General features: G+C 41.9%; 1 protein-coding gene across 5 annotated transcripts in view; it reads right to left on the bottom strand.

Moving 5' to 3' along the window:
• Positions 1 to 17,850, bottom strand: part of kdm4c (lysine (K)-specific demethylase 4C) — a 51,764-nt gene that overhangs the window by 21,411 nt on the left and 12,503 nt on the right. For 4 of the 5 annotated variants that reach the window (XM_047364916.1, XM_047364914.1, XM_047364917.1 and 1 more), the window contains exons 5-12: positions 14,368 to 14,561; positions 11,674 to 11,723; positions 9,243 to 9,346; positions 8,886 to 9,023; positions 8,582 to 8,775; positions 8,261 to 8,487; positions 6,049 to 7,916; positions 5,825 to 5,936 (exon numbers count right to left, since the gene is read on the bottom strand). In XM_047364916.1, coding sequence (XP_047220872.1) covers positions 5,825 to 5,936; positions 6,049 to 7,916; positions 8,261 to 8,487; positions 8,582 to 8,775; positions 8,886 to 9,023; positions 9,243 to 9,346; positions 11,674 to 11,723; positions 14,368 to 14,561 — 2,887 coding nt within the window. Of the gene's footprint in view, positions 1 to 413; positions 3,483 to 5,824; positions 5,937 to 6,048; positions 7,917 to 8,260; positions 8,488 to 8,581; positions 8,776 to 8,885; positions 9,024 to 9,242; positions 9,347 to 11,673; positions 11,724 to 14,367; positions 14,562 to 17,850 lie in introns of those variants that run through there. The other variant, XM_047364918.1, reaches the window with a different exon arrangement.

The raw sequence follows: 17,850 nt of genomic DNA, 5'->3' as shown, positions 1-17,850 counted from the left end.
ACCTTAATAGTATGATCTTTATGCCACATGAGAAATACACAGATCATCTTCAAATTGCGCCTGGATCACAGGATGAAGTTGCTCTGACGATGTTTCGATCCCGTTCATTCTTCATGGCTTCATAGTGTTCTTGGGCAGAACTCTCAGTAAGCCGACCTCCTTGGCAAAGGAGCAACCCCCACAGAGTAATTATATCAGTTTGGTTTACCGTTAAGTACAAAAGGACTTTTTTTTTTTATGTCCAAACAGTTCAGTTTCTAGATGTCCCAAATGACCAAAAAGATAGTTTGAAAACAGGAAATAACATTGCACCATGCCTCAGTAGTCAATCCTTGCACTTCCTACTGAATTTCTGTCTTTGCTTGATGTTTTCTGTGGACAAAAGTCACTTTATTTCTGCGTATCTTGTCTACAAAGTTGTTGCGCAAAAGTCTTCGCTTCACTGCGCATGCAGATGTACTCAAAACCACCTGCTTTAATTTTGAGCCTGCTCTGCACTGGTGCAAACACAAAGTCCACCTTCAGGAGGAGAAAGTCCTGATGCTTGCTGGATGCTCTGAGGTCAAAAAGCCAATTTCCCTGCTTTTGAACATCTTGCCATGAAGCCCTTGATAATCTGAAACTATTTTGTGTGCTAAAATATTCTTAGCAGCATTTTCTTTCACGTGATAAAGCTTTTAAGTAAAAGCAGTAATGTCTGAAAGTTTTTATGCTCACTTTTTGAACTTTAGGACTAATTTAATTTCCCTTTGGGATTAATAAAGTATTTTTGAAGTGAATTTGAATTGAATTGAATTAGAGAATTAGTTTCACTTCCAAAACCTTTGGCCTTGACAGGGTTCCTATACAATCTGGAAAAGCATAGGAAAGTTAGAAAATTGATTTAAGTGTTTTCCAAGTCTGAACAAGTATGGAAAAAGAAAACAGAGCATGGAAATATTTTTAAATTTTAGGACTTTATTCCCTATTCTTTAAAGATGTATGCATCTATCCATTCATTGCCCATCCATCATCATCCAACCACCTAGCAGTTGCCCATCACCTATCATCCATCAATCAAACAATTTATCATTTTTCCACCACCCACCCATCCATTCACCCATAGGGCTGTATATCCGTCCAATTGTCCTTCCATTCCTTATTCATCAGTTTATCGTATAACTCAAGCAAGCGATCCATCCCTCTGTGCACGTGTTTTTCCTAACATCTACTTTGTAACATTGTCTGTTTTTTGGGGTTTTTTGTTTTTTTTAGATTTCACATTCAAACCTGACCGCTATAAAAAATATCTGCTATATGTCATACAGAACTTCTGTACTTGTTCATTTAAAACTTAGGCTAAAACGTTCTGAGGACCTAGGAGATCGGAGTCTGGAGTATCAACATAAAAGATGTGTAGGAAGTTCCTACAGGGAACCCTGAACATAAACCTGAGTGGAATAGCCGTCAAGTTAGTTTGGTCAAAAAATGTGCTGCACAGCGACAATTAAAGACTTAAAGCCTCTCGTGTTCAAAATAAACACTAGCTAAAAGTTTATTTTCTCATTATTGTTGAAAAAGTTGGCTAATGAATACGTTTTAGATTACCATTACAACCAAAAATGTTCAGTATGTTGATCTCATCTGGTGTCACAATAATGCCCTGATCTGTAATAGCCTTCTGTTAGTACAACAAAAACTGATTGCGTGTATCAAAGAAAATATATATCCTGCAACTATAGTTACAATGTCTGCAATGTGATGAAAAAGCTCTTCAACGCTAAGTAGTAGTGAATCCTTCTAACCGCTGTAATATGCATTAACAGGGAAGCACAGGTGTATAAACTTATTAAGGAGGCATTGCTAATGAAATCACTGAATATCCACAGGCAGGTACCCCACTTAGTGAATGGCTGCTAACAAATTGTCTGACATCCACATATGGTATTAGTTCATCTCAAAGCTGGATGTGTTTGTGGTTTTTTTATGTAACTCTCTCATCGAGATGGAATTTGGGATTCATAATCATCAATACAAGCTAATTTAGGAGCTTCTATTATCAGAAATGAAATTTTATCCAACATTTTCCCTCCTTCTGTAACACAATGGAGTATATCTGAGAACTGTATGGATGACGAGTTGTGTATTTCCCAATAAATACCATTTTATTTTGTCAGCTGGCACTAACAAGGCTGAGTACTCATCCAGTACACTGGTCAAAGCGATGACGATTGCAGTATGAATGCTTGTTAATCGCGGCTATTTTAAGCCTAAAATTAATGCACATTCTGAGCTTGGAAAGTGGTAGCACGTATACGTCCCCCCCTTGTGTTTATGGCGCTCGTGCTGCTTAGTTAAATCTAATCACTCCACAGACGAAACTGTTGCCTGAAGTAGCAGGATCAGGTACTTCACCTGTCTTTAAACAAAAAACTATTATTCTTTGGACTTAATATGAAAGAGTCCTAACAAAGCCATGGTCTTTGAGATAAACAGCTATAGTGGCTGCTGAATTATTCATCCTCTTTCACAATCATGGAGATAATAAATATGGCTATCAACAGTTGCTAAGGAGGACCCTCGTTCCCGCGTTTTTTTAAAACAAACATGAAAACAAATAGATCATCTGTGAAAAGGTCAGCGCGTTGTTGCAGGCCAGACAATTAAATGTTTATGAGTGCATTGACGTCAGAGGCATGATCTTGGTCATGGTGGTGGGAGTTCAGATCATTTAGAATATATGGAGAGAAGGGACAGACCACAGAGCAGAATGATTTACTGTGGGAAAGGACACATTTGAGTTGATGATACAGAAAATTATTAGTTACAGCGCTTAGCTAAAGTATTCACACTCTTTGAACCTTTTCGAATTTTGTCACATTATAACCACGAACCTCAGTGGATTTTATTGGGATGTTATGCAATAAACATACAAAAAGATGATGCATAACTTTGAAAGTATTTCATAAATTAAATTTTAAAAGTGTGGCAGGCATTTGTCTTCAGCCCTCCTGAGTCAATGCTTTGCAGGACTACATTTCACTGCAGTTACAGATTTTAGTTATTGGTGGAAGTGTCTCTACCAGCTCTGTACAAGTAGGGATAGAAATTTGAGTCCATTCTTCTTTGCAAAATAGCTCAGGCTCAGTCCATTTTCAAGTGTTGCCACAGATTTTCAAATGGACTTAAGTCTTTGGCCAGGCCACGGTAACACATAAACATGCCGGTATCTAACGCCTCCCATACTAGCTGAATGTTTAGGGTCGATGTCTTGCTGGAAGGGGGAACCTCTGCCCCGGTCTCAAGTCTTTTGCACCCCTTAACAGGTTTTTCTTCCAGGATTATCTGCATTTTGCTCCATCCATCTTCACACCAACTCTGACCAGATTTCCTCTGCCTGCTGAAGTAAAGCCTTCCCACAGCATGATGCTGCCACCACCGGTGAGGAAGATGTGTTCAGGGTGAGGTGCAGTGTTAGTTTTCCGCCGCAAACAGTGTTTTGCCTGTAGGCCAAAAAGTTATATCATTAAATTGGGTTATTGTTTTATAATCTACAACTGCTTTCAACTTCTCCACAACTTGACCCCTGACCTGTCTACTGTGTTATTTGGTCTACACAACGGCTTTTGGTGGGTTAAACCACTGAGGCCTTCACAGAACGGATAAATACTCCGAAGGCAAATGGGTTTTATTACAGGTCCTTCTCAAAATATTAGCATATTGTGATAAAGTTCATTATTTTCCATAATGTCATGATGACAATTTAACATTCATATATTTTAGATTCATTGCACACTAACTGAAATATTTCAGGTCTTTTATTGTCTTAATACGGATGATTTTGGCATACAGCTCATGAAAACCCAAAATTCCTATCTCACAAAATTAGCATATTTCATCCGACCAATAAAAGAAAAGTGTTTTTAATACAAAAAACGTCAACCTTCAAATAATCATGTACAGTTATGCACTCAATACTTGGTCGGGAATCCTTTGGCAGAAATGACTGCTTCAATGCAGCGTGGCATGGAGGCAATCAGCCTGTGGCACTGCTGAGGTCTTATGGAGGCCCAGGATGCTTCGATAGCGGCCTTTAGCTCATCCAGAGTGTTGGGTCTTGAGTCTCTCAACGTTCTCTTCACAATATCCCACAGATTCTCTATGGGGTTCAGGTCAGGAGAGTTGGCAGGCCAATTGAGCACAGTGATACCATGGTCAATAAACCATTTACCAGTGGTGTTGGCACTGTGAGCAGGTGCCAGGTTGTGCTGAAAAATGAAATCTTCATCTCCATAAAGCTTTTCAGCAGATGGAAGCATGAAGTGCTCCAAAATCTCCTGATAGCTAGCTGCATTGACCCTGCCCTTGATAAAACACAGTGGACCAACACCAGCAGCTGACACGGCACCCCAGACCATCACTGACTGTGGGTACTTCACACTGGACTTCTGGCATTTTGGCATTTCCTTCTCCCCAGTCTTCCTCCAGACTCTGGCACCTTGATTTCCGAATGACATGCAGAATTTGCTTTCATCCGAAAAAAGTACTTTGGACCACTGAGCAACAGTCCAGTGCTGCTTCTCTGTAGCCCAGGTCTGGGGAATGCGGCACCTGTAGCCCATTTCCTGCACACACCTGTGCACGGTGGCTCTGGATGTTTCTACTCCAGACTCAGTCCACTGCTTCCGCAGGTCCCCCAAGGTCTGGAATCGGCCCTTCTCCACAATCTTCCTCAGGGTCCGGTCACCTCTTCTCGTTGTGCAGCGTTTTCTGCCACACTTTTTCCTTCCCACAGACTTCCCACTGAGGTGCCTTGATACAGCACTCTGGGAACAGCCTATTCGTTCAGAAATTTCTTTCTGTGTCTTACCCTCTTGCTTGAGGGTGTCAATAGTGGCCTTCTGGACAGCAGTCAGGTCGGCAGTCTTACCCATGATTGGGGTTTTGAGTGATGAACCAGGCTGGGAGTTTTAAAGGCCTCAGGAATCTTTTGCAGGTGTTTAGAGTTAACTCGTTGATTCAGATGATTAGGTTCATAGCTCGTTTAGAGACCCTTTTAATGATATGCTAATTTTGTGAGATAGGAATTTTGGGTTTTCATGAGCTGTATGCCAAAATCATCCGTATTAAGACAATAAAAGACCTGAAATATTTCAGTTAGTGTGCAATGAATCTAAAATATATGAATGTTAAATTTTCATCATGACATTATGGAAAATAATGAACTTTATCACAATATGCTAATATTTTGAGAAGGACCTGTATGTGTGAAAGGTGCTTAGTGCAAATGCATAACACTTTTCAGATTTTTTGAGAATTTTAAAAACATGTTTACATTTCCTTCTGTTTCATAATTATTAACTACTTTGTGTCTTTCACATAAAATCCCAATAAAATATATCAGCGATTGTGATCCTATGCGGAAAAAAAAAGTGAACAAGGGGCTCTAAAACTTTTTAGACTAAATTTAACCAACTTGAGTCAGTTTATTTATTTCTGAGTAAATTTTGTGGTCGGACACACGTCATTCATGACAGCGAAAAAGGTTTGTGTTGTGTTTTTTTTTTTGTGCCTCCAGACCCAATTAACTAGAAGGAACTTTACAGCGGCTATGTTTGGGGGTCACTGCAATTTAGTCATAAAGAAGTCAAAGATTATGGTTTCTGGATTGGAGCCACCCACTATGCAGCAAAAACCACAACAGGAAACATCTTTGGGTTTTACATGAGCATTACTGAGCATGGCTTACAATAGGAGCATTTACCGCTGTCTGCATGTTTTTACAATGCTAAGCCATAACAGTAACTTTCAAAATAACTCAATGTGTGTATGAGAATGTGCCCACCCTCGTCACTGGCAGTCTGCTGTTTCACGGCTGTGGGCACGGCTCTTGCGGTGGGTTTCCTGAGAGGGTGACGCCAGCTCTTGGTAGTCCTCTTGGCTGACAGGGCTGGGTACTGATACACAGAGGGATTCATGGGAGGGTTTAACAATGCAAACAATTAGTCTTGGTATTAAGAATGAAAAATCAACAAAACTGTGCGTTAAAAAAAACCAAAAAGCACTCACAGCACAAACCTCCCCAGGTTCAAGGCCAGATTCATCACACTTGTAGTTATTTGTGTCGTTCTCCTCTTCCTCAGAAGAATCCCTGCTGCTCTGTCCCTTTGCACTACTTTGCTGCTCAGCATCTTCACAATCAGATTCTCCTCCCTCCTCCATGTCAGACATTTCATCCTGCTCTCCCGCTCCTGTCCTGTGAAGCGATATTTCCCTCTCAGGATGTAAACACACCTCAGCCTCTCTTTGTCTCGAAATGGATTCAGGCCCGTTCTCTTCGTTCTTCTGCAACTCGTAATCTTCACAAAGTCCCAGAGGTTCGATAGCACCGACTGTAAGGAGTGAGGTGGGCTCGAGCTGGGCCCAGGTGAGAGCCCCACCTTCATCTTCCTGGTTCTCTGATCTGCGAAGATCCTTTGCAGGGTCCTCAAGGTCTGTAACCTCTTTGCACCGAGGTTCAGTCCACATGGTGTAAGGTAGAGGGTCATGGGAGAGGTCAGATGGGAGATCTGGGTGCAGACTCTGAGTGAGAACTGCAGGACTCTGCAAAGTAAAGTTTTTCCAGATAATACTGGAGGAGGTTTTAGGCTCGATGTGCTGGGATGAACAATTAGTATACATAGTGTGATGGTTGGGTTTTAATGCTGAGTGGTTCTCATGTTGAGCCCATAGTGAAGAAACAGAGGTTTGGGCAATATTACCAGTGTTAGCCGATGACAGAGGGATGTTTGGACTGCAGGTACCGTCTCTCTGAGCTTTGTAGTTGTCTTTATGCGGATCAGGCAAGCTGGTTCGTGCATCTCTATGAGGTGTACTTCTCTGAACTAGCTGGCTCTGAGTTGCATCACATTGCTCAGGAATGAAACTTTCCAGTGTTGCGTGATTCCTTTGTGGAGCAGATTTCATTAACATTTCAGGGACGTAGCCAGATGTTCTTTTGTGCAAACTACTGTCATCTAAACGAGCTGTGTTTGTTTCAAAACCAGGCACTGCTGCTTCCTTGCGATTAATTGGAGCCTCTAAATGCCAGCGGTTGTCACGGTCCACTGCACACGGTTCTGCTGGCCTTAAATGAGAACCTTCCTCCCTGGCTTCCTGTGAGGACGGCGAGCCGGTTGGCGTCTCCCTCTGAAGCACGGGCGCAACCTGGTGGCTGAACGCTCCAGATTTGGGGAAATGAGTGAGCTCATCATCGGCAGGGGTGAGGGAAGGCATCTCCTGGGTCAACACAGGTGGCAACGGGCAAGCGCCCACCTTCCCAACCGGCTCTGGTGTGAGCTGTGGCATGTCTGCTGCATTCCTCTTCAGAAGAGGAGGTAAAAGGCTTTCCTCAGTGCTGCCTATTTCTACACTGTGAATGTGTTGTGAGGCAGAGACGAAGCCACTTGATGTGTGACTATCCCCCCCTGCTGGCTCATAAAGTGCTTTCGTGTTGGAGTGTGACTTAACATGTTTAGGATCAACATCTACGTCCATGTTCTCTGCTTTTACAGTGTTGTTAGTGTAATTCATGATACCCGTGTGCATGCTCCTGTCAGAGTTCAACGTTAGCTCTGAAGATGAGGAAGTTGAGATGTGAGCCTGAGGTTCAGAAGGACATGTTTTCATTAGAGTTTCTGCAAAGGTGTTTGTGTGAGATGAGTTAAGGTCTTGCTGCCCAGAAGAACAACATCTCGAGTCGCTGATTTCCAGGTGCACCCGAGAAGCCCCAGGAGTCCTGTTCAAGATCCCTGTGAGGTCCTGGGCAGTCTTGGTTGCTTTTAGCTCATCCTCCACTGGTAAAGCCTGGGAGCTTGACTGAGACGTTTCCTTTTTAGAAAACCCCAAATTCTTACTTTCAACGCGGTTTACTTTGACCACACACATTTGTTTGCAGGCTGGGGAAGATAAAAAGGAGATATAAGACAAGCAACCATCAGTCAGTGTTAAACATCTCAGCTAAAAAAGCTTAAAATGCAAGAAAACTGTTCTGATCATACAGAGAAGTTTACTGTCACTCATTATGGGTGTGACTGTCATTCATTTTGAACTCTTCTGCTTTTGTTTTGATGAGTAAAAGTTAGGCTTTCAGCCCTAAGGACACTGTTAAGCATGATGGAGGCAGTAGTACTAGTGCACTGCAGAAAGTGGATGGAATAATAAGGAAGCGCGACCTCCAAATTCATCAACTTTTAATTGATAAAACTCTATGTGAAAAAACACGTTTAGCGAGCCATCTTACCAGAAAGCTGAGGCAGGTTTTGATTCTGGTTGTGCTTGGCCTCAGCCTGCTTTTTCTTCCCTTTCTCTGGTTCTTTGTAGGCTGTCCCAGCGGCAGACCTTCTCGCCTTGGTCCCAGACTGACCACCCAGAGGTTTTCTCTTGCTGCTGCTCAGTTCTAAGTTGCCATCCAGATCAACTGGCTCCACTGTCGTCCTGAGGCGTTTGGAGCGCATACGAGAGTGACTGCTGCAGCGGCAGGAGAGAAATCAAAAAAAATTCAGACCAAAAAGATCTAACGTTTAGAGACAGAAGAAAGATCACCAGAGATTGCCTGCAGTACCCTTTATTAGTAGACTTGGTCTTACGGCGCCTCTGCAACCAACTCTGCAGCTCCGGTGTTGTACTGGGAGTGGGAACAGTGTGGTCAATGAGAGTTGAATCCTTGCCCAGCATCCAGTTAGCGTAATGGTCAGGCTGGAAACGCTTCACAAAAGGCTCCATGGATATCTTCACCATATCCTTGCTACATGTGCACTAGACAGGGTAAGAAAAGTTATACATTGTTTTCAAAATTACATCAGCTGGCTCAAACTTGAAACACATGCTGCAGAGCTTTAGTGAGGACTAAACCTTTGATTTGTTACCTGTGTAGCCACCTTGCCATAGTCTATCCAGCGCACTGTGGCAAAGTTGGTGGACTCTGCACAGTTGAAGCCATGATTGAATCCAGCATGGTAACCATACGGGAAGGTGATCATGAACTCTCCGGCTTCCTGAGTTATCTGAGTATTCGTCATGGAGGGAGTGGGGTGGAAGATGGTATGTACGGACAAGGAAGTGACAGAACGATAAATGGATGTTTCACGGTCCAACGAAAAGACAATACGAGACAATAGACGAAAAAAGACAATACAAAGAAAATCAAGTGAGATTTCTACCATTATGCTTCAGCAAAGTTGGTAAGTAAAGGGACAAGACTGGGATAGCAATGAGGAGCCTACCTTATCGAAGGGAATGCCATACTTCTTCAGTATGGAGGGGGAGATAAGGGTCATCTTGTGGCGCAGAAAAGCCTCACAGCCCTTAAAGCTGTTGGGAAAAAACCCTGTAAGAGGAAAACAAACAGACACAATTAGAGAGTTTGGAAATTAAAAAAAATAAATATATGAAAATAAATCCTTCTTATTATGTCAGTAAGTGAGAGGTCCCAGTTTCCAAGGATGATAAAATCCCAAAGAATGACGGAATTGATGAAAATTAAACGGCTACACGGGGAGGGATTCAACGTCAATGCCTCTGCTTAACAAATCTGTTGACCCAATGCAGCCTGATTCATATAAAAGGGTGATGTGTGAAACAGCTATACATCTATCCATCCATCGTCTATACCCGCAGGGTCACAGGGGGCACTGGTATCTATCTCCAGTGGTCATTGGGCAAGAGGTGGGTTACACTTTGGACAGGTCACCAGTCCATCACAAGGCAACACAGAGACACACAGGACACACAAACCATACACACATACACACACTCATACCTAAGAGAAACCAATTAACCTAACAGTAGAGTTCCTGGATTAAGGAAGAGAGCCACGGTACTGGGAAAAAACCCAAGCATGCACTGGGACAACATGCAAACTCCATGCAAAAAGACCCCAGACCAGGATTCGAACCAAGGACCTTCTTGCTACAAGGCAACAGTACAATGAACTGTATTATGAACTCAAAGGACTGATTTTATGTTTGTGCTTAATGTGCTCGAAGTAAAAGACAGGGACACAAGATAATTACCAAAACATATCTTAATTTCAAAGCTTCATGCGAATAAAATGTAAGGCATTAAAACATTTCCAGCCACTTCCATTTTGCAACATTAGCTCTAAAGGTAAAGAGCATTCAAACTGTTTTTGATTAGAAGCTGTTTGTTAACGCGTATCCTCAGTTAGTATCGGTGTTGTAAGATCAGATGTAGATTTACATGTGCACATATTCTACAACACCCTTCCCATTTCCTGGCACCCCTGGTAAAGATGCAGTTTATCGCTGTAGCAAAATCTCACACTGATGGCAATATATTGAGATCTAATCGTTATTCTGTGCATATTTATGGAGAGGGGAAGCAACGAAAGTTACGTATGTAACTACGGTTCTATAAATCCCGGATGACAGCCAGAGATCCTCTGTCACTGAGAATCCTTGCTTCCGCAAAGAAACAGAGCCTCGGATGACGAAGGCATATATAGCCTCTGTGGTCATTCGGTGTGTCACAGGTGTGACTCTGTTGGTATAATTACTCGAACTGCGCATGCGCGAAGGGAACATTCAGTGCTTTCAGCACCGCCCTCTGGCGGTCAGTAGGGATGAAATAGAACTTCCCTACAAATAAAGTTTTGATAGTTTAATAAATCACTGATGCATAAATATTAGCACCCCTGCTGTTGATACTTAATACAGCTTTTGTCCAATTTGACAGAAATCACTTTGATGCACACAGGTTCTCTATTCTCTTCAGCTCCGCTTACAGGTTTTCTAAAGAATTTCTTTATGGGCACAAAGCTTGCCATGGGAAGAGGTTGATGTTGTCTCTGCTTAACTATTTCTGAGTTGATTTAGCCACTTGTTTTGAGTTATTACCCTGTTCAAGGACTACATTTCCAAAGGTTCATGATGCCATGCACTCTAACAAGGACCCCATGGCCTTTGGAAGAGAATAAGGCCCACAGCATTAAAGATCCTCCACCATATTCAACATCGGACATTGCTTTTCCTCATACTCATTCCTTGTTTCACGCCAAAAGCACCTAAAGTGTTTCTTCTTCAATTGTAGCTTCATCTGAACAAAGATCATGGTTCAAGTTCAAATTCCAGAAGTGTTATACTTCTAGATGGCAGAAAAAGCTTTTTGTAGAATCCCTCCCAAACAACCGGTGGTAGATAGTACAGATTTGTGCCTGGTTAGGCTAGTGGGTAACGGCTAAGAGGAATGGGTCTCAATCCAATGTACATTTGTGCCCAAAGGAAAAAGGATTTTAAGCTATAAATTTAAAATGTTCTTCAGTTTATATATTACAGAAACAGTAAGGGCTGCCAATCAGTGTAGTGTTGGTGATTTTGTCCAAAAATAAAAAAAATAAAATGTCCTCACTTAGAATGTTTTCTCACAATATAAGTTCATGCTACTGCAATCCACATCCAGACAAGGGGTGACAATGCATGTGGAGAACCCTGTATGTGTGAATGTAATACACAACACCATGCTTAAACAGTTACCGGAAGCATCTTTTTGTTTCTTATTCAGAATCCACCAGCGTGCTAAACACATGTGCTCTGCCATTGCTTTTATTGGAACATCAGACCTCTGTGTTACTTTCTGAACAGTTATCCTGCTGAACACCTGTTTTTTTTTTTTTTTTTTTTTTTTTTTTTTTTTTACCTGTAGCCAGGCGCTCCAGTCGTTTACCATGCTCCGGGGGGATGGCATACCTGTTAGAGGGGGGATACAGAGTTATTTATGGCTGCATTTTATAATTGCTTCAGTGCTCACATAAAGAAATTCAAGACTGCCATCAAGTGGTGGATAAATGAATACTTATTGGAAGAAAAATCAACTTTTTCGATTGTTAATAGAAAATCATTAATAAAAATGGTCAAATTTTATTCTTGGTCCTATGATGATGCTTTTTATTACGTTACAGCTTTAAAAAAAAAAAAAAAACACAACCCTAGTAATGTAATGGAAGGGGCAAAATAATCACAGATTGCTAATGCAATCAAATGTCTGGAAAAATAAATTATTCTGTGTTTTCCTTTGAAAAACTGCTGATGCAATCTGCATTTAAAGCTAATCCTACACTTCTCAGGAACTGTTACAGATATTCCTCAGGGATTGAACAGGCATTCCGTTTGACTAGCTCTATCCGCCCTCAGGTCTGCGGCGTCTCAATCATCGAATGACCCGTCAGCTTAACAACAGTGGTGGGAGAGAAAGAAAGAGATGCAACCTGCAGTGGAAGTGAAGTGGGAGGGAGGAGTGGGGGGGGGTGAAAGATGCCAGGAGACTGGCATCTTTAAGCTGCTCCACGCCCCTGAGATGTGATGTCGAAAAACCAGCAGCAGGATGAAAGGGAGCACGTCAGTGAGTGTGTGCACCAGACGATAAGGGTGTACATACGTGTGAGTACTTGGCACACACGGCTGCTCTTAGTGAGTGTGTGTTTGTCTGTTTACGTGTGTGTCACAGTCTGGCTGTGACACTGATCCCTGTGGGGGCTGCAGGGCTCCCCACTCTAATGAGCAGAACTACCTCCAGGGCAAGAGAAGGAAATGGAGCAAGGCGCACTGACAAAGAAATAAAAAAGAAAAAGAGAGAACTCTATCTAGATCCTCCTGCATTCTCCGCCTGCTCTTTCACTCCAATCCTAACCTCCAAATAACCGAACCTTTGTGAGCCGTCCATGAATGCTTGGTGCAGACTTCATCAGAATATCATGGGTTAAAATCAATTATGTATGTTTTAACAAAAAAAAAAAAGGACAGTTTGACATATTGCAAAAAAGATAAATGTAACACCTGACCTGTTGACAGCATTCTATAGATGACGCAAGATAAGTAAAAACACGACAAATGACATTCAAAGTCGAGACACAACTAGTTGTAGCAAGACAGAACTTCATTGTATTGACTTGGACCAAAAAAAATTCATCTAAATTACAGACTGAAAAACCTTTTCACAATTCATTTTAATGACAAAAAAGGCTGTGTTTAGGAGAACATTAGTGAAGACTTGGTCTTCCATCTAAACTGACAGACCAGGCAGGAACAGTATGAATCAGAGATATAGCTAAGAGGACCATGTTACCTCTGGGGGAGCTACAGAGATCCACAGACCAGGTGGGAGAATCTTTTATATGATGAACATTTATATGTTAGAAAGGCCCAGTCAAAGTCCAGACTGAAATGTAACTGACAATCAGTGGTAAGACTTGATGACTGGTGTTCAAAGATGCCATCTATCCAGTCTGACTGAGCTTGAGTTATACAGCGCTGTTGAGGGAAAGTTTGAATACAAATGTAGGTCTGACTTTTCAAATATTTTTAATTGGAAATATTTCTGAAAACAATGTAGCGTTTTCCTTCCACTTCACAATTGTGTACTACTTTGTGTTGGTCTAACACATAAATTAACATTTATATACATCAACATTTTTGGTTTTAAGGAGGTAAAGTGTGGAAGAATTTACTACTTTTCTAAGGCACTGTATTGCTTGCGTAATCTGAGTAGAAATTGTTTGTAATATATCCCCTTATAATGCTTTTCTAGAATGTGGCTATAAGTGTGAAATAATGACAAAAATATTCAAATAATCTCTGCCATCACTATTTTACATGTGCTGATTGGTCCATGCAGAGAAAACCAAAGACTGAAGAAAAATTAGATCAAATATTACTCTTACACACAGAGGGATGATGTTTGCCATTCAGACAAGTCATTGCGAGTCTTAATCTGCAACCATGGAAACAGTTGACTACTTTAATTAAAACAACAACCTTAGGGCAATAAGTCAAATTTACAGGAATTAGTTGCAGAAAAGGAGTGGTCATAAAAAGGCAGTAACCTTAGCAAAATGCCTCATCACTACCCACACAATAGGTGAAAGTTAGCATACTCTTGAAGGTGAACTGTTAAGTGTTAAACAATTGTTTAAAAAAAACAATATTATTTTAAGACCACTTTAAATTTGTAAAATGGCTTACTGTACAGTACAGTATATTAATATGCAAAGTAATAAATACTGTAACAAGTTAACAGCTGAACAAATATTTGACCATCAATGTATTAATGATGCAACTATGCAAAGACATATTTGCTATAAATACATGAATGATACTGGACAATCTGCCTGGAACATGAACTGAGTTTTTCCTGTAATCAAACTTTTTAGATGACGTTTAATCAAGCTAAGGATAATTTCTCTCAGATATCTAACAGCAAGGAAGTTTCACCACCTGCTTGGTGATATGAACCGGATACTAACCGGATCGGTGTCTGGACATTGTACCACTTACACCCCTTTCGTTGAATATTTGCACCTTTATGCGTTCAGCCTCGTACTGAAATCACACTTACCAGGATTTGGGCTCTCCAAAGTGAAGGTAGTTGATGCTATACAGATCCATGTCCTCTGTGTGCCAGGAGAAGGTGGTCTTCCACATTCCAAAGTAGAGATATGGAGTATTGACCCCCTGTATGGATACACCACAGTCCTCCTCGATAACATCCAGGATGGAGTTCAGGTGTCCAATGTTCCACTCTTCTATGTTCTAGGAAATGGGAAACAGGGGTTAGGACCTGGGCTACAGACTGCATCAGAAGACATCATTTACAAACCTGTTGTGTACCAGCTACATAAAATATATATCCAATAAAATCCCAAATCTTCCTTAAATTCCATCTAATCTAAATGGCTGTAACATTATTGCACAAATAATAATCTCAAAAGATATTAGCAAAAACCAGAGAGCATAACAAGCAGACCAGTTTAAAAATATGATCTACCCGCCTGCTTTTAAATGACATGCAGCGCCTTGCAGAAGCATTCAATCCCCATGAACTGTTCAACATTTCATCCCATTAAACCACAACCGTCAATGTCCGTCATTTTAGTGGAATTATAAGTGACTGACCAACACAAAGTAACACATAGCTGTGAAATGAAAGGAAAATGATACATGATTTTAATTTGTATTATTTTTTTACAAATAAAAATGTGTAAAGTGTGGTGAGCAATTGTAATTGCCAAACCAAAGTTTGCTGCAATCACAGCTTCAAGTCTTTAGGGTTTTGTTTCTACCGGCTTTGTAACACCTAGACCAGAGGTCATTAACTGGTGGACCACGGTCCAGGTCTGGATCCTGAAGCTGTCCCATGGCTACAGACAAAACAGAAGGGTGCTTTTATTTTAACCTGCACAGGGAAAAGCACAGACCAACTGCATGGCAGCTAAGGCACCCACGAGATACCTCCCAGCCAATCAAGTCTGTGCATTCCTGGCGGTAACTTTTGGGGCTAAAGCAAGTGCAGATGAGATGAAAGCCAAGTGGCACATGAAAAGATAAGTGAAAGAAAAGGAGAGCATCACATGAAAAAAATGAAAGAAAGTTGAGGAGATACAGACAGTCGCGGCATATAAAATGAGAACAAGATGGGTGGGACGAAGAATAGGAGAGAAACGACTGCACTAGAGAGAGTGGAAAGAGACAGTTGAGAAAGAGAAACTGAAAGATAAGGAACAAATGGTGCTTTCTAAAACAACAAAGAAATGTGGACAGCGAAAATCGGGTTTTTAATCCAGAATGGACTGACTCATTTTTGTTCATACTTCTCACTGGAAGCACTAAACTTGTGTGTCTCATATGTTCAGAAACCACGGCACTTATTAAAAGTGCAAAAGGGTGGCGTGGAGGGGCTGCAGCGTGTGGGGTGGGGGGGGTTGTGTCCTCGTCTTGGATGTGAGGTCACTGGCGTCTGGATCGGCTGAGCAGCGATGGTAGAGCTGAGCTGGATAATGTTTCTCCCTGGGCTATCATTGCAGTGGCAGTGATGTGGTGTGTTTGTGTGGTTGCAGGGGGCGTTGTGGGGGACCCTGGCCCCGGGTGCTTGCCGCTGGCCAGGTACATCTTGCCGGGTGAGTTTGTTTCATCTTGATGTGGGGTCGGGGGTTCCGTTGCGGTTGCGGTGTGCTGTGTGGTGGGGAGCAGGATGCGGCAGGAGTGCTTGGAGCGGGGCGCTGTGTGGAGCTTGTGCTCTGTTGGTGTGGCTTCGTGGTCGCCTAGACCCCTGGGCTCTGTCGGGCCTCTGCTTGTGGAGTGTTATGTCCCGGAGTCTCGGGTCTCTGCGTCCATGGCTGGATCTGCTCTGGCATCCTCAAACTCGCTATTGCATATTTTTATGGAGAAACCTTGTATACACAAGCGTGCTCACACTCAGATCCACAGGTGTTTAGATTAAGTTGTTAACAGATACACAAATGTTCTATATTGAGCCACATTTACCACTAATTACATTTGCATTCATAAGTACTGTGCAATTTTTTGTAGAAAAGCTGTTATGTATGTTTCTGCAGGTGTAGAAGCAAGCAGTGTGTTTTCTTGTATTCTCTTCATCCTTCTTTCTCTCCTCCATTCTTTTCTTCTTCTCTCCCTTTTCCTTTTGTCCCACCTCTCTCTCTTTCATGCTTCTTATTTTTTCCCTTTCTGTTTCTGTCTCCATGTCCTTAACAATTGAAATAATCCCAAAGCACTTTCTAATAAAGTTTCTTCAATAAATATCAAGCAGAGCTTTAAAGCGTTAGCCGTAATGCTCCACTTGTGAAAGTAAATTTGCTGGGCTTCTTCTTGGCACTCAGACAACAATTCTGAGCGCTACTCTGCCGGACAGAACATGGTAAACAAAGAAATTTAAAAAAAGTGCAAAAGTCAAACGTCATTATGGGACAAAACATAAATGTTTTGAAAATACATACTACAGTTAAATCTGAAGTAAGAGCACAAAAAAAACTAGTCTGAGAGCCCAGTACAACTGGTCCACCAGGATCCTGAGCCACACTTTCACTGCGCAACAACGTGCACAAGAACGTTCCCTCAGAGTCGCTTCGATTTTGGGTTAACACAAACAGGCATTTACTGAGGGAGATGATGTCAAAGAATGCATGAGGGCAGTAGCTAAAACACTACTTGAAGGACAACAAAAACAACAGTTGTGTGATAAAATAAAGCAAATACCCCCATCAGCATCATCTGCTACAAAAAGAAGTGAAATACTGACCCAGGATGTGATATCGCAGTTAGATGAAGTTATGTTTTCCATGAGGCACCATGTGTCACCTTAGCTGTGGATGAGTCCACTGACATTTTGTGACAATGCTCAGCTGTTCATTTGTCAGGTTTTCCAACACAGACCATAAGGTATTCTGTGAAGATCTGCAGGGTGTCACTGCCATTCAGACCAGTATAAGAGGAGATGACATCTTCCTGGTCATTAGGGAAATGTTAACAGGAAGAGGGCCAAAAAAAAGTAGCTCCTGGTATGATCGGGGGAGAGAAGAGCTGTTGCAAGAATGAAAGAGGACAATCCTGACCTCTTTGTTCATCTGTCTGTCCTCAGCGCCTCCCTGTTTGAGGAGTATGCTAAGGAGATGAATATAAAGATGAAAACGATCAATTTTCTCAGGGCATCCTCACCCTGCCTCCGTCGCGTGCAAAGGTAATTTTGATGTCAATGCTGATGAGCTTTTGCTCCACAACAATGTCAGATGCCTCAGCAAAGGGAGGGTATTAGCACGCTTTGAGGAGGGAAGTAACTTTAGGTTAAGAATTTAACCCCGGTTCTCTGAAACATGAGTGAGGTATCTCACTATGGGACACGCCTCCAGCGCCTGTCCCCCAGAAGCTCTATTACATTACGGCAGTCTTGACTGGCAGGCGGAAGTGACGTCTGCTCCCATGGGAGGACTTCCTCCCAGTATAAAAGTCGACGTCACGTAGGTGATCTTCAGTTTAATAAGCACACCTCTTCCTCGCTCCCTGCAAGGAGGGTGATCTGGTGAGATAC

This window comes from Girardinichthys multiradiatus, chromosome 5 (assembly GCF_021462225.1).
Source record: "Girardinichthys multiradiatus isolate DD_20200921_A chromosome 5, DD_fGirMul_XY1, whole genome shotgun sequence".
Lineage (NCBI taxonomy): Eukaryota > Metazoa > Chordata > Actinopteri > Cyprinodontiformes > Goodeidae > Girardinichthys > Girardinichthys multiradiatus.
The sequence above is the reverse complement of the archived record's forward strand: the minus strand, read 5'-3'. Positions and strand labels throughout refer to the sequence as shown.